Source organism: Labrus mixtus, chromosome 1 (assembly GCF_963584025.1).
Source record: "Labrus mixtus chromosome 1, fLabMix1.1, whole genome shotgun sequence".
NCBI lineage: Eukaryota > Metazoa > Chordata > Actinopteri > Labriformes > Labridae > Labrus > Labrus mixtus.
The window spans coordinates 12,957,298-12,981,360 of NC_083612.1; the positions used below are offsets into that span (position 1 = coordinate 12,957,298).

The 24,063-nt window shown below is 41.2% G+C and overlaps 1 protein-coding gene across 8 annotated transcripts in view; it reads right to left on the minus strand.

Annotated features, from left to right (window-relative positions):
• myo9aa (myosin IXAa) overlaps positions 1-24,063 on the minus strand; it is a 119,632-nt gene that overhangs the window by 87,442 nt on the left and 8,127 nt on the right. For all 8 annotated transcript variants that reach the window (XM_061029815.1, XM_061029978.1, XM_061030053.1 and 5 more), the window contains exon 2: positions 2,157-3,120. In XM_061029815.1, the coding sequence (XP_060885798.1) occupies positions 2,157-3,032 (876 nt within the window). In that variant the 5' untranslated portion in view covers positions 3,033-3,120. The remainder of the gene's footprint in view (positions 1-2,156; positions 3,121-24,063) is intronic.

Here is a 24,063-nt window from a genome sequence, read left to right on the forward strand (position 1 = left end):
GTCCCATGGGGCAGAGTTCAAGGTTAAATTCAAAGCTCTTTACATTAAGATGAGAAAACATTAACTTAACTAACATTAACAACTAATGAAGCTGATAAATGAACAAGTTTTAAACATATATATATTAAGAACCTGACTCCTCCTGAACTGCTTGTCTGCAGAGCAAATGAAGATGAAGTGTTCCTATGAGGTAATGTTGGCTGCTTCCTCCTCCCTGCAGTAGCACCACAGCTCTGATCTTGGCATCAATCACCGGCGGGCAGATATGCAATCTCACTGTGCAAACAATTAAAGGCCACTCCTCTCCACTCCAAACTACTCACTCGTGTTGCTGCGTTGAGGATTAACCCAATGTGCTTACACATTAACCCCAGAGACACACCAATGAATGGCATTCCTGAGAACTGTGTTTGCTAAATAGAGGGCAATAAAGCGCAGTGTAGAGCTACTTGTTGCTAAGAGTGTTGTCTGTCTGGTTACCTTTGAACTCGGCCTCTAAGCTGCTATTTTTAACTTGACAATTAAGCCAAAAACACTGGCAGGATTTTTTATCTGTTGTTTGAGTAAACACATAAATAACTTAAAAATTAACGGCAAGTATACCAATCAATGAACAATGTTACAATAACCAATTAGCCCCCAAAAAATCAACTTGTTTCATGTTAATCATTATGTAACAATAAAAAAGTATATGAGTCAGTTTTCAAGTTTGTGTATAGAAATGAGATAAAAGTTGAATTTTAAGTAAATGATTACTTTATTTAAATTCTCTACATTTTTTAAAACTTTATTTATACATTTAAACAATTCTTTGTAATTGTGAGGTTTTGTGGTTGGTTAAATATTTAGTGGTTCTGGTTAAAAAGGAGAATAGCAATATATATTTTAAATTGCCCCGTATTTGTATCCATTGTTAATTGTACCGCAAAGTATCGAAGAATATGTTATTAGAAAATCTCTTCAATAAGCCACCAGTATTTTACTTCCTGACTGGCAGCATTGTGCAGTCAGTCATTGGCTGTTGTGTAACCTTGAGGAATCCAGTTGATGTTGAAGACAAATGAGAAAACAATGTGCGGTTGTGAACTCGTCAAAGACTCTTGACTGGAGTGCGTTAGAGTGGCAGGTCCCTGAAGAAGCAAAAGAATATGAGAGGAATGTCTTGAGTGATATGAAAACAAGCAGTTTCCTTCACAACCTTTTGGCCGGGCCTCTACAAGGTCTACCTTGAGACAATCTTTCCACTGTAGTGGGGGGAAAAAATGGTTGGAATCACAAAAACAAGAATCTACAACTGTAACTCCTGATAGGCAGCTGCAGAGATAGAGCTCCTCTGTGTGCTATATAATCCCCACACAGCTGGACTGATGTAAAATAAACCTCTGTTTGGGGACAGACAAAACGTTGGAACATCCTGAGAGACAGTTGAGGCTAAGCAGTGTTGTGTAACTTGTGTAAAAAGCCACAAAGAAACCCATTCAGAGAGGGGCTTGTAGCAGGGATAAGTCCATTCAGACAAACTGTAAAAACTGTTGATTGCAGTTGTTACAGGACTCGTCTTGTGTTACAAACTACACATACAAACAATGAAGACCCAGCAGCGTTATTAGCCAGAGCGGCGAGTCTCCATGTTGCAAATTTAAGTCTGGTCTTGAGACGTTTCTGAAAACAGTTGATAAAAAGATATCAGGAGTAAATCTCTCCAGACCAAAGGCCTCACCGGACAACTGAGACAGAAGCTGTAGTGATGAAGTCCGGAGATCGTGTTTTCAGGTCACATTAGGTTTGTCTTCTGGACAAATCAACCACAATCACCTGCCTCTTATCTATCACTCCAGATACATCTCAAAATGACAAGTCTATATCAGCACATAATCATATAGAGCTCCAAGTTGAATAAAAATGGTTCTTGACTCTTGACTTTAAAACAGATCTGGTTGAGATTTAGGACGACCCAACTCCAGAAAAACTCCCATGACTTTACTCTGACTTTAGGTGTAAGGCCAGGATATGTATCACAGCAGTCAAGTCTGAAGTCATCATGTGTGTGTCTTTGGTCTGACTCAAGGCCGAGTCTCTGGTTTCCTGTGCACAGTATTACTATCAGCAGAGAGAAAAAGCAAACCAACACATTTCTATTAAGTGTTGTGACTTACCTCTAGTACTGGTCCCGCCCCCAAGATAATCTGCTCCACTCCACTGGCAAAACCCTTCTGGCTGAGAGCGGTCAGATGATGAATGAGGAAGTTTGTGCTTTGCGTCTTCCCAGAGCCGCTCTCCCCTGATATCACGATGCACTGATTCCTCTCTCTCTGCAGCATTGCGTGATACGCTACATCTGCCACAGCATAAATATGTGGCTCCAAATCTCCCAGTGTATGATTATCATACATCTTCACATACTTGGGGTTGTAGATGGGCAGGAACTTGAAGGGATTAATGACGATGAGGATGCTTCCAACGTAGGTGTAGATCCTTTCCTGGCGGAAACGTGAGCGCAGGTTGTCCAGCAGCGAGCGCTCGTTGAGCTCCGGCAGGCGGCACAGATCTGCGTGGTCTCCCTGAGACTCCGGCTGGGGAAGCAGTCCTCGTTCCATCATGCGCCTGCGCTCTTCTGTGACCTGCAGCCACATCTGGAGGCTGCCGCCATAGTGGATCGAGCCGTCCAGGTTTTTCTGCCTCAGGAGGAAGCGGTAATCCTCGCCGCCAGACAGTGGGCGGTGCTCTAGAGCCACACGGGGCCAGAGCATCATCCTCTGCACGGGACAGTCGCAAGGGTTCAGAATCCATTCTTCTCCGCCAAACTCCTTCACCTCAGCCAGAACGTAACACTTGGTGCGGTCGAGCTGCAGGCGTTCGATGACGCGTTCAATGGCCTCGGCAGCTGTGGTGGTCTTGCGGGCACTGATCGGGCAGTAGATGGTTCCCTCGGCCAGGGCGCCGGGGTAGATGCGCACAGTGAACTCTGAGTTCTCGAAGCGCTGCCGCCGGCCAAGCGTGCCCATGCCACCAACGCCATCACGGGTACTCATGGCGGAGCAGGAGTTCCCATTAGCAGCAGCCCGGCACTGGCACGTCCTTCACTGGGCTGGAGAGGACCACCAACTCAAGACATCACCACTGTGAAGAACAGGGAGACACAGAGATGGATCAATGCCCTGAAGATTGGTATGAAACTGAAAACTATTCAAATGAAAAACAACAGAAATCAAAGATAACAAACTGAAGCACTAGCAGGAATGACACTGCATATCTATGATCTCAAACTGCAATAAAAGCTGATTTCTCCCAACTATTCAATTAATCTAAAACCCAGCCACAGCCCTCTGCAATCTGGCTGGATTACGAAATTCGTCAGATTATGACAGAAAAACTTCATGTGCTATTACGTAATCGACTAAAGGGCCAAATTATTCTGCCGCAGCCTGACATGCACACTCATAGAAGATGAGGGATAAGTCATCAGGATCTACAGGATTACCATTAACACACACACACACACACACACACACACACACACACACTAAAGCACACACATAAGCTCTCGCCAACGCCACGAACCGGCAGCTGCCGCTCTCTGCGCTGGACGCACAATCACGCCATTCACAAGTTTCTTCATTAATACACAGCAGAGGGACTTCATGGGGTGAGGAGAGGCCACAGAGAGAGAGAGAGAGAGAGAGAGAGACTGTGGTGGGTTTGATGACTGCACTGCTGACAAAAACTCTGCAGTTCTTCGCCATCATCAGGATTCTGGAGAGTTCATTGACACAAGCACTGACATGAAAATCTAAATCTGAATTGATAACTTGACCAAAATTTTCATACGTTTTTAAAACAACAAGCATCCAAACAGGGTTTCACTACTGAGCCACATGTTCAATTAGGATTTTAATCCATTTTACAATAACTCTTATTTTTCATTCAAATGGTGCTGGGGTTAAGAGGCCACACAAGCTCCATTTACCCCCATGTGAATTGAGTCTTGAAAACTGCAAATTAAGGAGCTTTATAGCCAAAAGAACATCTATGAAATATCTCTTAAAAAGAGGCATTGTATCCTGCAGGTAAGACTATAGAACATTGTGTAGACTCTGACTATCACTGGATGATCATTGCTGTGACATTTGATGCCTTGTATTCTGACGAAGTATAAAATTAAAAAGATGCAAGTATTTTTGTCCTTATCAGCCAAAAGTTTTCTGGCGGCTGTATCGAGGTCTACCTTGCGATAGCTGATGTATTCGTCCCTCTTATAGCACCACAGCCTCGTGTATCATCAGTCTGAAATGTTCAGTGCATTCCAGGAGTTATTATGTGATGTGCTGTAATTTGGCTTTATGTCGTACACACTCTCTTTCAACTTGTCTGAGTTTTGCTTGAGACGCCGACTTTCAAAGCAGAGGAATTGGCTTCAGCTTCAAGAGAGAAGTGACTGCTGAAAGAATACTTACAACTTTCCTATTAATTAAAGAGTGACTGGTGCTGTGGCACCTTTACATTCTTCTCTTAAACGTTATTATGTCAAGCATTAAGTGTGCCTGTCTCTTCTTCACTTGATCTCTCCCTCTGTTGAGCTTGTGTAGTAAATGTGAAAATCCAACAAAGAAAACGATCACTGACTCAATTTGTTTTAAGGACTGACAATAACTAAGAATCCTGCTATCGATGTCGTGGCTTAAACTGCACTGACACTGCTAAGAGCAAATAGCAGAACCAATACCGACAAATACAACTGTACAAAACAGAAGCGCAATAAATGGTTAAATCTGTGACGGGAGTATTCCTGACTGAACCAAGGTTGATCACAGCCACACGCCATACGGTCTTGTGTCCATTAACGGCACTTTCTGCACTGGCAGCGCTCACGACTTTAGTTTCAGAGCGCTTCTCATCAGTGCTTATTGTCGCTAGGTTACTAAAGCTAACTTCTAGGGGGCGCTGGTGGCTTATCAGTTAGTTTGCGCACCCTTCTGTACAGAGGCTGTCATCATCGAAGCAGGGGGGCCTGTTTCAAATCTGACCTGTGGATCCTTTGCTGTATGTCTTCCCCATTCACTCGCTCCTTGATTTCAGACTCTATCCACTGTCATGTCTCTCAAATAAAAGGCATAAGAAACCTAACCCCTCTGTAGTGGCCGTTTTAGCTCTGTTTTAAATAGCTCTGTCTGCTTAATATTAACATAAAACAATGTAAAGACTCATGTCCGGGCATTAGCAGCAGCTCTAGACCTGGACACTGTACCCTCGAAAAATACTATTGTTGATATTTTTTTGTTGAAATGAGTTTCTCCTCCACTATTGTAGTTGTTGCTATCAGATGTCCCGCCTCTTCTTGATATCGATAGGTCAGTTAGGCAGAAGTGACACTTCATTGGTAAACAATCTGCACCAGAGTTAGATTACAATTTTATGTTTTTTGGTTTCATGGCAGGTAGACAATTAATAACTTAGTAACAAATAAAAGTCCAGCAGTGTGAGATATAATCTATGTAATAAACTGCATGAATCTATGACGTTTCCTGAAGGTTCAATCTTCTATATCAAAAAGCAGGAAGATAAAATCAGACTACATTCCTCACCTGTTCTCAAACAGCACAGAAAGAATGAAAACAGGAAGTGGAACAGGGACACATTCAGTTGGTAACAGAGTCGATCATCACTAAAAAAAATTTAAAAAAAACTCCAGCAGAGAAATGAAAGCTGCACCCCTGGTCACTTCCTGTCGCCCCGTATCCAACCTATCCTGCCATGTGTCGCCTCAGCAACTTCACTTTAACCACCAGCACAAACACACACACACACACGGGACCTTTCCCCTTTCCAAATACAGACACACACTCAAAATGAGATGCAGAAAATCAGACCCTTGACCCTTTATAGCCTCATTTAAAGCATTCAGTCAAAAGTCATACATACAGGTAGTAACCGGTATTAACTCGCTGATGGATGGATGTTTGTTTACCCATTGGACAGACCTTTCTGTGTTTTTGTATTCTGAGCAGTGTGTTAGGGCCTGGTGCCTGGAACAGATGGTCAGCTTGCTGCTTAAGGGATGAGAGGGGGTGTGTGTGTGTGTGTGTGTGTGTGTGTGTGTGTGTGTGTGTGTGGGGGGGGGGGGTTATAGCAGAGCTGGACTGGACTGGACTGGACTGGGCAGTACTGGTCCATGCTGACTGTTCCTCTGTTTACCATCACATGAGGAAAGTCGACCGAGAGACATTACCACTGCTACTTTTATTTTGATAAATCTTGCGGATTGGTCGTGTCGTCATGTGACTCCGCCCTGAAAAGAATCAAAAATAATCGACATAGGCAAGATTACATCGGTTAGGGGTTCTCAACGTCGGTTTCGATTCATTTCCCAGCCTCAGTTTTTGCCCTTTTTAAATGTAACAATGTATTCTGTTTTCTCTCATACACACAAAAAACCCCGCACAATGCACGTCCACTCCCTGCACTGTTGATATGACTCTCATTGTTCTGTGATAATATTCATAGTAGCAAACACAGAGCCACCCTCTGCTTCTAACAGTGACCTTTTGTAAAACTAAAGACGCAGAAAGAAACAGAGTGAGCAGAGGAGAAGAGAAAACGTTTGAGCCATAGATGTCAGTCCACGTGGTAACTTTGAAAGGAGAAAGAGCAGGTTTGATGGAGATAAGGTGCAGGTTCACGCCCTGGAGGAGGTGGCAGAGCAGAGCGAGCACAGCTGGGGGAAACCTGCAGCGGCCTCTTCCTCTCCTCCAACAACTGAACCAGGAACAGATCCAGTTACATCACCTGAATGCTCAAAGATCAGGGACTCTCAGGCCCTTTCTGAATTGTCACAGTTTCACAGATCAGTAGGCAGTGCGTACTTTTCAGTCGGGAGTTTCAGTATACTCAACTTTCGAGGTCATTCAGTAGGCATTTTTTGGGTCCGCCTCAGTGTACTGAACATTTCAGTACGGATACTAACTTCCTAATAAGTTGAATCAATTTTCAATCTAGAGTTAAAGTCCCTACTGAAATCGCTACTTTTAATTAACAACAGAAAATAAAACAAATGTCTGCATTATTATAAAACCTTTCCCCCTCTATTTAAATAATGATTTCACTATTTAAATGTGTCTTTATTAGTTTATATTCTGTATGTTACTGTCTTCCATTTGTACTTTCCTTTATGTACTGTATGTTATTTAATCTGCCTTTTACTTGACTTACATTGTGATATTGTTTCTTTTTTACCTAACTGTATATGTGCATTACTCCTCTTGAATAAAGTTAAACACAAAAAAAAAAAAAACGAGTGGATGCGGGTGGTTCGGAAAATGCAAATGACGCCACTTCCTTACTGAATGAATCAGACGAAGTAGGAACAAATATCTGCCTACTGTGCGCGCCTACTGAATAGTAGGTACTAAACAGTATACAGCACGGATAGTAGGTACTGCCTACTGACAGACTGAGTAGGTACTTGGTAATTCGGATACACCCTCAGTCAAGTAATCTGACCTGAGATCTGTTTGAGGAAACTTTCCTGAGCAGATCAGGATTGACCCAATCTGAACCAAGATATCTACAAAGCTGGAATTTAGTCGAAGTCAAATCTGTATAGGCAAAGCCAACAATGCATGCGGCGCTGCTTTGAGCCACCTAACACTGAGATCAGATGGTATCTGAGTTCAGTAGAGTTAAGAGTAAAGTTGCAATTTATCTGCACTGAGATCAGCGGTGAAAAAACCACCTGTAACGGGAGCCAAACATGAACAATGACTTGCTGTGTTCAGGATGGGCTGAGTTTCAGATTTGAAAAAAAACCCAGTGGATTTGATAAAGCTAATTGCATTTAACAATTACCATCAGCTATGGTGTTTCCATTATAAAGAAAGAGACCGATGAGTGGATAGCAAAGTTCCCTCCATTAATGAAAGACTGACTTGTGTTTATACTGCTTTAAATTAAATAAATGCTCCTTTGAAATCTGTGCAGAAATGTGTGTCTCTGCATCATCTTTGGTGTTTTTTTATTTCCTTTCTGAATTCTAATTATCCAAAGCAAACTGAATATCTTGTGATTTCCTCACAGTTTTTTTCTGCATGAATCTTTTCCCATTTTAAATATCATAAAAGCGTTCAGGGTTGTGTGCATATACCGATAGTTTGGTTCAATCAACAGTGTTAAATTAAAGGAGTTTCACAAAGGAAAGGGTCACATGTTTGCATGTTTGTTGCGGGAATTGCAAAATGTGTGGCAACTATTTGCTCAAAAATGATTCAAGCCATCGCTGAAATCTCCTTTTATCTTTAGTTTTTATCAAAATGTCTTGGTCGAGTCCTTTTTCTTAACAAACAGTTGCATATTTATTTATCTTAATGGCCTGAAATGTGGAAGTTACGAGATCGAAATTACCAAGGATGCTTGCATACTAAAGTACTATTAAAGTAATTGAAAGGTTTGAAGCAAACAAAACACTTCACACGCTTTCTGTTACATGAACATTGTCTGCTAAACGCTGGTTTGTAGGTTCCATTTGACAGGAAACCGAGGAGAGGTTCAACCGTGTGAGTCACACTCGTCAATGGCTGCCATTGTTGCAGAGGAGTGAAGGATCAAGTTTGGTCAGCTTTCTACCATGTGAAGTCATCTCTCTGAAAAGCTTTGTGTTAGTATGCATGTGTGTGTGTGCGTGTGTGCGTGTGTGCGTGTGTGCGTGTGTGCGTGTGTGTGTGTGTGTCGCTGTCATCAGGGCTCAGCTCATGTATTCAGAGCTCATAATGTTGCGGTGTCTCTATTACAGCCACAGAGAACTTGTATGTATTACACTGAAGTGTGCGAGTTGTCACTGGACTGTGAACTCTCACATCTCGTCTACACGTTTCTGTGGGTTCATTCGTGAAACCTGACGGGTCCACCGTGCCAAAATTAGAAGCGAGAATTATTGGCTAAATGTCACATAAACCCTCTGCAAGGCTCCCACTGTATCACTGCATTGACTGGTGGTCCTCTTGGACACATTCGAGGGATAATCTAAAGGCATGTATAGTTTATTATCACAAGTTTTAAACCAGGAAGTTTATTTGGATTATCAATATTTAATGTTTTAATATATTACACACACAAAAATCTTTCTTATTCAATTCATAACTGAAAAGAAGTGACACCTGGCTGGATGGATTAAATAAGGAAAGATATGTCATCTTGTATTTGATGATGAAAATATATGGGCTTTTTGCCTTTATTTGATAGGACAATGGATAGAGAATAGAAACAGGGGAGATAGAGTGGGCAAGGGCTCACCGCAAAAGAGTCACAGGCCGGACTTGAACCTGGTCTATAGCCTCCTAAATGGGGTGCGCCTTTTATAATGAATTAAAGATGTCTCTTTTGATTTGATTCATTTTAATGTTCTTTGCAAACAAGGTGATGATTTTATTCCCCTCGTGTTTGTCCGCCCGCAAGAGAGCTCGAAAAACATGAAAAAGATTTACTTTGGCTGCGTTTGAAAAACAATTAGTTAGGTATTTTTGGGTGAACTGTTTTGTATTTTTCACTATCTAACAGTAGAGCAACAATCTCATAAGTAGTATCAAAAACAATGTTGTAGCGTTGACTTAAAATCCAGCAGGTTAGCTTACAGTCATAACGTCTATTTGATTTGTATCAACCATTAAGGGAGTGTTTTTGTAAGTAGCAGGTTTGAAATTGTTTTACAGCTGACTAAGTCTGTTGTCCTCTGAATACCGTTTTTATTTTGAAAGCACTTTGTAATACCCTAACAAAAGGCTGTGATTACAAGAGAACGCGCTGAGTTTATGGGTGTCTACCTGTGTCACACATATGTGGAGAAGGTGCCAATTACGGCTGTGCATGCACAACAACAGCACAGACAAGAAGCAGATACAAAACAGAGCGTCGTCCGGTGTTATGCAGTATACATACCACACAGAAACTCATTTCCCTGCTTTTAATAGGGCCCCACAACCTTCAAAAACAGGCCCATCCCCCCTCAGAGTTACAGGCAGAGGAAATTGCACTTCAGACCTAAAACACATACAGTACAAGCAGTCGTAAAAACCAACTGTAAAGAAAAGGGAAGGGCATGAAAAACTCCACGAAACCTTCTGAAGAATGTGCTTTGATTCGTCAAATGGCAGATATACTGAAAGTGTTACAAAGAAAACAACTCCTACAGTATTTCAAGTTTTTAAAAACTCCACCTGCTTTAAAAGAAGTTTAGTGCAAGTATCCTATAAAGAAGGTTTGAGGTTAAGATAGAAGTTTGAATCCAAGTAGATACTGCAGTTTTCAGATGGGCTTCAGTAAGGGCTGCTGGCTTGTACTAGAACTAATGAGATGAGATGAGATGAGATTCAACTTTATTGTCATTACACATATACAAGTATAGAGTAACGAAATGAGGTTTGGCATCTCACCAGAAGTGCAATAAGCAGAAAGTGCAAGAATCTGTGCAAATGCTTAATACAATAAACTTCATGCCTTGTCTGAACAAAGTGTACGTATGTAACAGTATCATCTGCATAAATTGTATCTTTGTAAAAGTAGTCTACAAATGTATTTGGGTGTTACATTATTTTCTGTATATGTATTTAGCAGTATCAGAGACTAGAAGACTGGACCCCATGCATAACAGATATCAGCTAATTAACTGAATATTACTGCGATATCACATTGCAATCCTTACAGATCAAGCCCCAATTTTGCCTCCTTTATTGGACACCAACGACTGAATTCAGAATCCAGACAGAATTTATGTAAGATGAGCTGGAAATCTGTTTTAGGGGGTGATGACGCCTGGTTGATTTCCTAAACAGTCATACAGTTTCTGATATCTGCTGCTTTCAGATCTGTTCTCAGTTGTAGGGAGCGATATTACTGCGGGAGAAGTATTTTACATGTGAAGGCCAAAACTGAGAGGATGCTGTGAACTGAATCTCCAATGTCGTATCATTCGTATCTTACAGCTACCTCACCACATGACTTTCTCCTCACTGAGTTGGATATAAAGTAACCGTAACTCATCCCACATCCAAAACCTACGAGCACTTCTTCATTTTTTCTGTATTGTGATTATTGTTAGAGGATAAAAGGTGTATAACGGATGCCTTGAGACAGACAGTCAGGATCTGTTGGTCAGTAAAAAAAAGCCACAGTTATTTTACCTTTAACACTGTACTCCAAAAGAAATTGAGAAATCTACAGATTCCCGTGTTGTGTTCAGATTTATCACTCATAGTCTGGACGTTACTTCAAACTGTAGACAGATTAGCTCTATCTGTAGTATTAGAGGAACGGATGGGTCAGCTCATGGACGCAGCAGTGAATGTGCCATACGAGCACCAACATGTTCAACAAACTCACACATACACATAATTACAGGTCACCATTCTTTAACCCCAAATGTATCAACGTGTAACCCAACTCTGCCTCTGCAGTGTCCCACAGAAATAGTTCACCTTCAGCCTGGAGGCAACACAGTAGCTCACAGAGAAGCCTTGACCTTGTCAAGAAAAGAGAAACATTTCCCCGGCCTGAATCTCTGTAGAGGCTACTGGAGTAACATAATATAGTTGCTAAGTCCATTGGCTGAATGAAACAAAATGAACCAACAACCATTTGTATGTTTTACGTCATTAATCAAGGTATTCAGCCAAACATTAACAGGCAACAGTTTCTAAAATGTAAGAATTTAAGCCTGAACAAACAGCAATTTAACCACAAAATTCAGAGATTAAATCAATTAATTCCAGTGGAATTGCACAGATTAGCATTTTGAAAGCAAGCTAACTATCAGTTAGTAAATTTGTTAGCTTAGAGTTCCTTCCTCGCCGTATAAAATCTTTAAATGGTCTAGAAAATGATGAAAATACCTCAAACAAAGTGTGAGAGTTAATGCAACTTGGACAGAAATTGTGAGAGGCTAGCATTAGCTAGCTTTTTCCGGTTTATCTAATTATCATTATCAGAGTAATATCATTAGGGTTTGGACACTTGGTTTGATGTGACAGCAATTCATGGATGTCATCTTTTAATAATTTAGAATTGAGATGATTTATAAACAGAAGAGAAGCTATCAGGGGTAATTAATCATACATATAATTATTTTTATCTAAAGAGTCAACATATCCCGGATAAATCTGGATTTTGGAGCTCTGATTACAGTTGTAGATCTAAGCCACAACATCTTAACATTTAACACCTTTGTTTTCTTTGGAGAGGTGTACAAACCACCAATAAGTCAAAGGTTGACAGTGGTTACCTTTTTTGCACTGAGTGGTAAATTGGCTGTAAGATGAGGATATGGCAGAGCAGCCAGCAGTAACTTCACCCTGTATTTAACTCTCTGCTGAACAACCATGTTTGACGCTAATTTAGGTCAATGGAAAAACTGGGAGCGCAGGATGCCAACGCTGTAGTCAGCGTCTTTTACATTTTGGTCTGGGCGGTTTTGTTAAAATTCCAGTTACAACATGAAAATGTTTCCTTCAAGCTCAAATGTGTAGACTGTGATCAATGCTCCAGAACCAACCGGGACATTAGATTTTGGATCGACAGCACAAGTAGATTTGCTGACAATGACAAATTCCCAAAAGGATTTTTGGAACTACTTTAAATCCCAGAGAGACCAATTCTGTTGTTATAAATACTGATTCATAATCATTTTCTGATGTGCATGTCTTCCTGGTGCAAATGACTATGTGGCCTCAGACCTCCAGCATCTTTCTGTCTCTGAGTTCATGAATCATGATTACAGGGATGTCCAGATTTGATCACAAAGATCAGATTTTTGGCCAATTAAGGCGTTCTCTAAATAATCAGCATCAGCTCAACGAGCTAATTGAAATCTATCCATTGCTTACATTGCCTGTCAACAAAGATGTTTTGTTCTCGCAGAGCTTTCCTGCACAGAAATGCAAAGAGTGCAACCGCTGCCAGCTCTCCGGGTATCAGTCTGTCTGCTCTACTGTACGCTGAGCTCATGTATGGGATTGAGGCTGTAAATTAAACACCAATTAACAACAGCAACGTCATGGAAAGTGTCGTAAAAACCCTGTGATTAAAATCCAGTACAAGTATTTGTAGATGAAATCTGCTCAGAAGTTGTAAAGACAACAAAAATAAACAGACAACAGGTAAAGTCAGGAATTCTGCACCAAGCTACAAACACTGGAGGACGTCTTTAAGAGGAGACAGAAAAGCCTTTAAGACAGCAACTATAGGCAAAAAGATTGAGGGTTTTTTTATACTGTTATTTTGTTAAAGTTAAAATCCGAAACATTAACAGCTTGAATGCAGGCATTTCATAAGCATTGCAGATCCATTCAATTATCAAGCATAAACATAGGATTGATTTGATTTGCTTAATGTGCAAAAGTTTGTTTAGTGTATCTGTTTTTATCTAGGATGATACAAGTGTTCAATAAGTGAAATAACGGGGGTCATGATTCTCTTTTTTACTTGCAAAATGCCAAATAATGCGATGTCACGTCTTCAAACTTATAAAAATCATTCAATCCGAGCACTCTCAAAAGAAGTCAACTCGTGAAAGAATTTGACATCTGTGTTTGTTTCAGGTCGCCTCTAGTGAGGGTGCCTGAGAAAAAATGTACAATAGAAAAACAGGTTCTTACATATAAACAAGACAGGCTGAAACAATTACATCAGTATTAAGTCAAATTAAATGCACCAATAAAATCTTAATATGTAGTCGAGCTCGATTTACAGCTCTGATGAAGCATTGGGTTGGAATGAGCTCAGGTGAATTAAAGGGAGTGGAGGTGACAGTTTCCGTCCTGGATTAACTTGTCAATTAAAGTCCAGAGGGAAGATTTGTTTGTCTTTCTCAAGCACTGACACTAACATGGTTTCAGGGCCTGCAATAAAGCATTGTATACATTTTACAACCTCTGAAGCACGTACTCACACGACTCTCAGGTCTCTCTTTCTGTCTATGTAACTGCTAACCACGAGGAAGCAGAGGCCTGGGTGTGGAACATGAGCTCGGACTGAACTACTCAGAAAGACAGCAAGTGTGAGAAAAAAAAACAAACTGAGAGGGCATAGTGGCACACAGAAAGAGAGAGTTGATTTAGAAAATGAGGAGAGACAGAAACAAACAGACAGACAGAGAGAGAGAGAGGAGGAGGCCGGGTTCCTGGAAATGTGAGCTGTGGGAAAGTGAGAGTGAGAGCAGAAGACAGAAAGAAAAGCAATAAATGAGAGAGGGATACAAGGAACAAACTCGGCCTCAGCGTGCAGAGACATCACTGTCTGTGTACTCATTATTGATAAAGTTCAACAACTAGAGGTACAGAAGATTTATTTTGCCATTTCAACAATAATTTGTGCCCTAAAAGCTGAGCGAACACCAGCAGAAATGTCAAAGCAGCACATGGCAAAAAAGTACAAGCTCTCTGCAATAGCTCAGTCTGTATAGGGACGTGGGTTGGTAACCAGAGGTTCACCGGTTCAAGTCCCAGTGGAGACCAAGGCTGGAAATTGGTCCGGTAGGAGAGGCGCCAGTTCACTTCCTGAGCACGGCTGAGATGCTCTTGAGCACGGCACCAAACCTCACCCACCAGCTCAGGAAGTGCGCCCTGTGAGCAGCACACTCACGCTGACATTTCACTGTTATGGATTTAATAAGATGAAAAGATCAATTGATTTATTGACATTTTGGGATCTGATTTAAACTTATATAAGCTATCTGATTGATGTGACTCAAGAGGCTGTGGAACTGAAGTACAAGGTCTTCAAGTCAGAATGTAGATAGCTTTGGGTCAATGTAGGTAAAAGTGTACACAGATGTTCAAACTTACAAACAAAATATTCATCAACATGAACCAAGACAACATTAAAGAAAAACAAGAAAAATCCTGAAATCAAACAGAGGGAAGTCAACTACAATGTGTTAGTCTTTATTGTGGTTTACAAAAAGTGTGTCAGCAAGACACCTGAGTCTGCGAGGCCGGGGCCGAGCTGGAACAAGTCCATGCTGGCACCAGCGTCCACACTGTGATTAAAAATGACTGAAGGCCTCTCAGAGCCGTCTGTGCTCACAGCAGAGGATCACGGAAGGCCGGTCATTGTGAATGAAGCGCTCGGACTAACTCCCTCTATACATTCCTTTGGCCGCACGCCAACAGGTGACAAGAAAACATGTCACCAGAGGAAGAGCCGTGTGTGTTTGCCGAATTAACTCTCTTTGCCGCGCAGGACCTGCTATTGTTTTTGCCTGAAGTGGGCCAGAGAGAGAGAGAGTGGAGGGAGAAAGCAGAGGAAGGAAATTAATACAGAGTGCAGCAGCTCCAAGGACAACAATGTAAAAATACCCTGCACGCTACTGTGTGCTCTGGTATCTACACTGTCTGACTTTGTGTATCTAAAAACTGTTTCTTTTTGAGCCATTTTCTATACACCATTACAAACCTCCTAGGATAGAGATAAAGTGGATAAATGCTACTATTCCTACAGGTTTGAGTTAAGGCTTCAATTTTATTAAAGAGACCATATTATGCCCTTTTTGGGGTTCGTATATTTAATCTATGTACCTACTTTTGTACGTTCACAATAGCTAAAGTTAGAAAAAAGTGTCTGTTTTCATGTACTGCTCCTCCTTGCTCCCTCTACGCTCTGAGTCCGTCAGCTACACTCTGCTGAGCCCACACCGTTAGACCCCACGTGGGCCAAGTCTGCTCTGATTGGTCTGCCGATCCGCTCTGTCGTTATTGGTCAGTTGCCCAGCACGCGTCTCGGAAATGTCAATATGAGCTGCAGGGCTTGCCACAACGAGCCAATGGGCTTAGATCAGTGATCTCACACTGACAATGATGTCGGACTGACAAATTTTTATCGAGATTTTTATCACATAGATGTGCCTAAACATGCACAGGACACTTGGAAAAAAAAGCATAATATGGGACTTTTAAGTTTAGACAAAAAGTAAAAATTCTAAAGTACAAGGTTAGGACTAGAGATGTATCAGTTGAACATCAAAGTCGGCAAATATCCACCCCGTCGACAGACATCGTCCCGTTGGCAAATATTGTGGCCGTTGTGTATCTGTTGGGTCGCGTCAATTTAATGTAGGCAAGTAAGTTCACCTGACATCTGATTCTGAAAGAAGGGCAGAGAAAGTCACCGACAAACTGATTTGTCAAACTGAAAGAAAGTGTGGGCAGCGTGGGGGTCTTACACCGTCTCTGAGAAAGATCAGCGACATGCAGTTTGTAAGACATTTTTCAGTGACCTTTAAGACGGTGGGATCGTCAACATCAGTTGACCATCAGCTGAATTGTCATTTCTACATCTGTTTATCGGTATCTACCCTAATTTTCACACATCTCTAGTTAGGACTAAAGCTTGTAAATGACGGAGGGTTACATCGAAAGGAGTCAGAGAGTCAGGAAAAGATCAGAAGAAATGGCAACACTGTTTGAAAGTTGAAATGTACTCTTATATTTCTAGTGTTGTTATCTTATGCACAAGAGTCAACCTTTACTTTGCTGGTTGGATAATTATGACTCACTGAATGAAATCCATTTCAGGTTGTTATGGTGACTATAATCCGACTCTTTGCTCTTAATCTCATACAGACTGCTGTGAAGATCGTGGTTATTTGAAAAATGTAACTGGGGGGCTTCTAGGAAAGAGCCATACAAACAGTGGGAGTAAACAGCACCACTCCTCTGTTGTCGCCATGGAGATTTCCACTTCCTGTGTCCACTCCCAGGACAATGACAGCAGCTTTGGGTGAGACAGGAAGTGTAGCACGGGGGGGGGGGGGGCTTCAACATAACAACGCCATCACAACAGCATCACAGCTTTGGTGATATATTTCCATTTCACCTACAACCCAAAAACCCGTCTACTGTATTTCTCTTTTCAATTTTCAGGTTTATCTCATGTTGGTGAGCCGTTTTCTTTTTCGACTCATTGATAAAAACAGAGAGTCACCACGCTGAAAACAGTGGCATGATTTACAAACACTTGGTCAGATATAAAAACCATGACAAAGGAGTTTTGGAGACTTCACTTCCAGCCAAATTGGAGACAAACAATGAGGTCGAACTTGAACCACAATAGAAACAGTGAGTGTGGCGCCACATACGAATGTGTTAGTATTCCATTGCAGCACTGTTTACGTTCATATCTGCATCTAAAGGGGGCATTAGGGCTGTGGTGAAAGAGTGAAAGAGTGACAAAGCCAGTTGTGCAGGGGGGGGGGGGAGGCAATAAACATGAGGGTTTCTTCCGTAATGCAACACAACCAGTCATGTAACAATGCAGACAATCTGAGGCAGGCACACACAGGGGACCGGTGTGACAAGGTTTCAGAGTGCAGAAACTTTGTTTTTTTACAAAGCAATCATTACAAAGATTTCTAAGAATGAAACAGTCAAGTATTATCGAGATCATCGAATCAAGCTTCAGTTTATATGTTTTATGGTCCAGAGGATGAGGATGGGTCCTTCAATGTGTCGGCTGAGCACGAAACACCTGCTCCAAACTCTCAAGGTTCAAGTGGCAAGTTTATTTGATCATCATTCCATCCATAGCCTATGTGAAATACATACAACAATAGAAGCATCGCTAAAAGAGACCTGTGCTATGTTTCTACTGTCAGCTGCTGCAGGGCTCTATTCAACACTCCTGTCTTTAGTGACTCTGCCTGTTTCAATCAGACTTTCCTCTGGCACCTTTAAACTAACCAAACTTTGCTCCTTGTCAAACAATCAATAAACTATATTTTAGAAGCAGAATCATCAACACTGTCCCAATGCAAAAAAAAAAGCTTTAAAAGAGTAGATCAGCGAAACATACATAGAGATAGAGGAAAAGATCAAAATGATGACTTTTACAGAACAATCTTAAAGGGATGTTTTAACCTCCAAACAAACGTTCTTGCTCTAAGGAAGACTAAATTAAGGTGAATAAGAGTAGGTGAAGAATTCCAATCTTGATTTAGAAGTTACAACCAAACAACCAGTAAAAAAAAGGCAATTTTGAAGAGTATAATATGCAAATGATCTGAAACAAACAGATGTTTTTGTTCCGTGAGAGAATGACCAGGAGACCTGCACTGAAGGAGGAGACAGGGCATGTTTATTTCTTTGACATTAAGAGCGTTTCATATATCCCACATTGTGAGTTTTCTCATTCCTCGTTCTTATTTCTTAGTAAAGGGAAGCAACAACATGCAGATGTGTTGTGTCTAATTATGTCGCATTAAAGCAGAGACTCAAAGCCATAAAACAAGATGTGAGCTAATGGTTTGTGGAGGGCGGTATGGACGATTCTTCAATGAAACAGCCTGAGGTTGTAATTTAAAGGCTCTAGATACGACTATGACACAATGACATGACATATATATATATATATATAAATCTGAGAAGCATTCAATTCTAAGCCTTTCAAGTAGTGCACAGACTCCCCCGCTGCCATTGTGTGTTCCCCTTCACTGAATAATGATCTTTATATTGATGCTCTAATTATAAAGCTCCTGTAGGAGGAGATATTGGTGTAACATGTTCTGTCCAACTATTGAGCGCTGGTGTTAAAATGTTGAGTCTAAAACAAGGCCGCCGCTCTTAGCCTGACCTCACATTTACATTTTATTGTTTCAGAGAGTGGAAAAATGTGTTTTTCCTTTCAGTCTCTGCTCCAGCTCTGGAAATATCAATATGACGCTGCACGGTGGCTACGATTGGCCGGTGGAGTAGGAAAAATACAACACCCAGCAGTAACAGAGGGCCGGTGAATGAAGGGAACATCAACAGCTGTAGTTTTTAAAAAAAAAAAAGATTTACAGTGTTTAATTGTTCTCTGGGAAATCAAATCCAGAATTGCACTTGATGACTTTTATTTTCTAAAATATCACAGGAATGGTTACTACATCAGTATCTGGGTGGTTCATAGATCATGTCATAAGTGTGAGAAGTGAACATTTTCCAAAAGCAGCTTTGAACCTTTGTGAATTGATAGCGTAACCATGTATGGCCCGGGTTCGATTCCGACCTGTGGCTCCTTTCCCGCATGTCATTCCCCACTAACTCTCTCTCCCTCCATTCAGTCCTATCTCTCCAATAAAGGCACAAAAGCCCAAAAATAAAAAATCTTTATTTATATAACATGGGTTTAGTCCAATTTTAATTAGTTTAGATATTTCGACTTTGTCTTACATGTCCTGTATTAGTGAGGCCTTACTTAAAAGTTAAGTAAAAGTGAATGAAAGTGGTCGTAATCTTCTGTAGACAGGGGTTGTTGAGGTGTTATCATGCAGGAGAGCAGGAGGGAGTCAGAAAGAAGAGGATTGAGGAGAGGAAGAAGACGATGAGGTAAATGTCAATGAGGTATCGTGAGCTGGATTAAACACACTCCATTTCCCCCTCAAGAAAGAGACTCTGCTGGGCCAAACAGACCCTCTGAACCTGCTCTGGTCTGAGGGAAGCCGGCACTGAGGAGCATCCAGGACTCAGACATGTTTCCTCCACAACATGTTAAAGACAACCCACCAAACCAGCAGGGAGTCTGTCTGTGTGTGTGTGTGTGTGTGTGCAGAAGGGTCAAATTCAAACAGAAATGAGCCCATGTGTACAAACACACAAACACACACTCAGAGTGAGCGAGGGTGCGGGTGCCAAAAGGACTCATCTCGTCTTTCATGGCTGAGAGGAGACGAGCAGTAATGACTGTAGCTGCTCACACAGCTCGGTGCCAAGACGCCTCGACCTCACAGAGACGAGCACAGATGTCCTCTAATGTGAACTCAGCGATATCAACACTGTTTCCTCTTTAAAGGTACCTGCAGAGAGGTCAATCGTGTGCACACACATAAAAAAAGACATGCAAACATCAAGAGAGAGTTTGTTTTTGTCCCGAGGGGAGGGACACATTCTCGTCCTCTTCATGGTCAATTAACTGCTGTGAATTGGATTGAATTAGCTGCCACAGGTCTCTGTTGTGAAGCGTTACATAATGATACAGAGGGAGGATTTCTTCCTTCAGGGCATCCGACACCTACATGGAGAGCTATTTCAAAGACATCGCTGTGAATCATGACACATGAGTGGGCACCAGTGATCAAAGGAGGATCCTATAAAAACAGTATTTATACGTCAGCGTTTGACAGCTACAGTTAAGGATATGTTTGAAAGGTGGTATGTTTGAAATGTTGTCCTACTAAACTCAGAGACAGTTCAACAGATCCACATCTAACATCAACAGATGAAAGAATTCAGCTCACTTACACTGTGAAGATGTCACTTTTGTTTCATGCTAATCATCCAAAACAGATTCTTTTAAGGAACTTGAAGAGAAAATGAAAACAAATAAAGAGAACTGTGATTTATTCTTCAAGTTCTTTGTGGATTTTTGTTTTCAGGTAAGTTGTTTCCATTTAATTATACCATAGAGCTATTTCTAACTTTTTTTTAAATGTGAAGAAAATAACATTTTAAAGGAGCAATATGTAAGATATCTACTGAATGAAAACCTCACATGACCTTACTATATCATCAGACATTAAGGAAACATGCTATGTTGAAAGTGCTGGCTTCTCTGACAACAAGCAGCAGCCAGCGAATGGTTTGTTTGTTTTGACCAGAGACGGTAGGCAGCCCTACACAGGACGCCCCTCGGTTTGCCAGGCAAACAGCAAACAAACAGGTGTTTGAGCGATGGAAGAGGCAAGCGAACTACTCCAGATATAACTGATTTTACCCGAACTAAAAAGTCTTGGAATTTTTCTAAAAAGCTCCACGAACAGAAACGTGGTAAAACTAGGAGAAATATTGGAGAAAAAAAAAAGGAGAGAGGTTAGAGCACAGAAAGGTTTCAAGACAAATGCTAAGTTAAATTTAAGACTTTATAAGGTAATTTCAAGACCACTTGAAATGACATTTGAGGCCAAGGTCACAGCAAGACAGACAAAGGGAGGCCGAGGTTAACTCCTTAAAACTTTAACGTGAGTTAACGCGACTGAATGAGACATTAAAAATGTACGGAAATAAATTGCTCACAGGCGGAGATTATGAGGAACCAACATGTCCCCACAGTGAGGCGTGGAGCTCTTATATTTGTATGTGTGGCTGCTCGTTGATTGTCAAAAACTGCCTTTCATAGAGTTTTTTTCCTCCTTTAATAAAGATTAAATATAAAAAAAGAAGATAGGTGAATACTCTTTTGTAATCAGACAACCTCTTACCTAAATCATTTAGGTAACAGAAGCCTTGTGCTCCTTCCCCAGCCGATAGTAATGACAGGTCATCATGTCTAACTCGGGGTCTGAGTGTTCAGCATCATTTTAAGCACATCTGTTTAACGTATTAGGGGGGAAAAAAACATGACCTGTAATTACAGGGCAGCGTTACAGTGGCTCTCGCTGTCTGTTCTGAGGACGGAGGGGGGACGACGGCTGTCTCTGTGCCTGCAGCAGACCGCAGGCGGTTTGAAATCTGAGCCCGCTGCTGCAGTCAGATGAAGTCGACACGGAGACGGAGAGAGAGCTGCAGCGGGATGATAACACACACGCGCTTGGGTTTTTTTTGTGGGCTTCGAGGAGATGACGGAAGAGTTCGGTGAGAGTCTCTGCAGAGTCTCTCCTCCTCGTGACCTCATAGTTTATTAAACACAGAAGAGCTTGTGGAGAGGTGACGTGGAGAAACATTTTGCAGCTCATTTTACATTCAGCAAACTGCGGTTAAAATAGAAATAAACACACATTTCTGGAATGAGGACAAACATGATCACTTTGTATTATCGGTATTAGATCAACATTGTGCTCTAGCAGTCCTTCATCGAGGAAGCAGTCGCTCAAATATGTTTAACTTTGGTATCATCCTTTTCAGTGTGAGATTTCCCAGGATGCTCTCTGACAACCCCAGAAAACATGCAGGGTCTTGTTTTATTCAGTCAGGGTCTGGTGTGTTTGTGAAGGCAACAAAAAGAAAAGCAAAGGAGCACAGCTTATGGACATGTAGGGAAGGAAGCAATATGGTGGGGTTTTTTTTACATTACATTCAGCTCCACTTGTGAAACAAACATTGATAGTGATGAAATAAAAGGAAGAGAAGCATGAAAAATGGAGCTTGATCCGTTAATCAAGCTACTGGCTTCTCGTGTTGTTGAGTAATTTTCTCTCATCTGACTAATCAATCTAGACTGTAGGCCTTAGTATCATCCTGCATTAGTGTTAAGTTTTACCTGCAGACTGCACATCTGTCACAGTTTTCCATTTATACCAGCTGTTGGCAGGACATTTAATTTCCTTTCTCTCAGTGTTTCAAACTTCCTCACTGTCATTTTAAGCAGGTAAAGGATTTCAGCCATCAGACATCTGGCTCCTTATTATGAGAGAAACAAATGAAGTTAAAGACCAGCCGGCTTCAGCCTTGAAGCTTTACTAAATAGTATAAGGAAAGCCCTGATGCCATGAGGCTGGTGTTTCAGAGTCTTTAGAGGCTTTCATGCTGTTTCCTCTGCATCGCTCTGTGTTCATGACACAGCTTAAAATAAAGTGCTTGGAATTAACAGACAAAATGTAAGTTGTCTGTTGATTTGATTTTTGACTTTCAAGGGGTGGCAATAGACAACTAGCCCCTTTCACACATGCACTTCTGGTAAGTTCTTTAAAAAAAATTGACCCCTGACATTTTTATAGAGTTGCCCTGTCACACACATCCCTCACAGTTGGAGATATTCATTTTTGAATATGAGGTAAAAAAAAAAAAAAGGAGGCAGCAGAAATCACACTACAATGTTTACAACTTATCCAAGACGGCGGATGTATCAACAGAGTCTGGTGCTATGATGAGAGTTTTTGCTACTTGTAACAGGACGTATTCACAGTATAAAGAAAATACTGGAAATAAATGACAAACAAAAACAAGTGCAAAACAGCATTACGTGCACAAAGATCTCACCTGTTGCAGGATATGTCACTAACATCGCACTAGCAATGAATTATACTGAATATTATCTTCTGCGTTCACACATCAGCTCGACCCGACTTCACATGTACATTTTTCTAGGGGGCTGGCAAGGAAAGTGAAAATGTGGCTGTTTGTGTTCACAACATGCAGCTCACCAAGAAAGTTTGGGGACATTTTCGAAGCTCAGTGCATGTGTGAAATGGACTATTCAATTACTTCACCAAATATTCACAGAGAATCAGCATGAACACCCAAACTGCTTTTTCATTTCTCTCAGAACAACACTTGATTGTGTGTGTTGAGGTCAGAACGGTCCGACCCTCCATCTGAACTCTCATTAGTCTCTCGCTCGTTTAGACTCTCCATCCACTAAAGAGGGACTTGGAGGAAAACTCATTACAGCTGACATTTTGAGTTTGCTCTCGCAGCTCACCTGCTCTGCACTGCAGCTCAGCCGGCATGACATGTAGAGAAAAAAAAAAAAAAAAAAACATTTTCTAAGTTCAGGCAGCTTAAGTGGACTCTTTCAGGCTGAGTGGAGTACTGGGACTCTGCAGAGACAATGGGGACCCTTTAATCGTCTCCAGGGTGCCTGACCGTAATCGTTTAACCAGACTACTCAGTCACTGCAGTGATTGTGCGCTCTGGAATACAGCATCGGGAATCAGGAGGAGTGGAGGTATAGTTAAAGGAGAGGGACATTTAAATGAACATTGTGGTACGACAAACCTTATGAGACTAAAGTGGAGGATTTATACATCTTATACATCTTTATTATTCATGTACTGACAGAACGACCAATGACTACTTTGAGACTGTCCAAGGCTCTATTTCATACACTGACAATTACTTCTTGTGTTTTTGTACCTTCAAAAGTTATTTTACTAGTAAGACAGAAATACCTGAGTCGTCATGTTGTGTCATTTTTCCTCAGAGTATCGCCATGTAATCTAAACAAGTAAATCAGTTTACTTGTTTGTCATTTTATAAACATTTGTCAAATATTTGCTGGTTTCGAGTTTCCTAATTGTAAGGAGGGTTTTGCTTCTTTCAGTCATTTCAGATGTTAAATTCAGAGTCTTTGGGTTTATCACTGTTGGTTAGGAAGAAAACGTCAATTTAAGACACC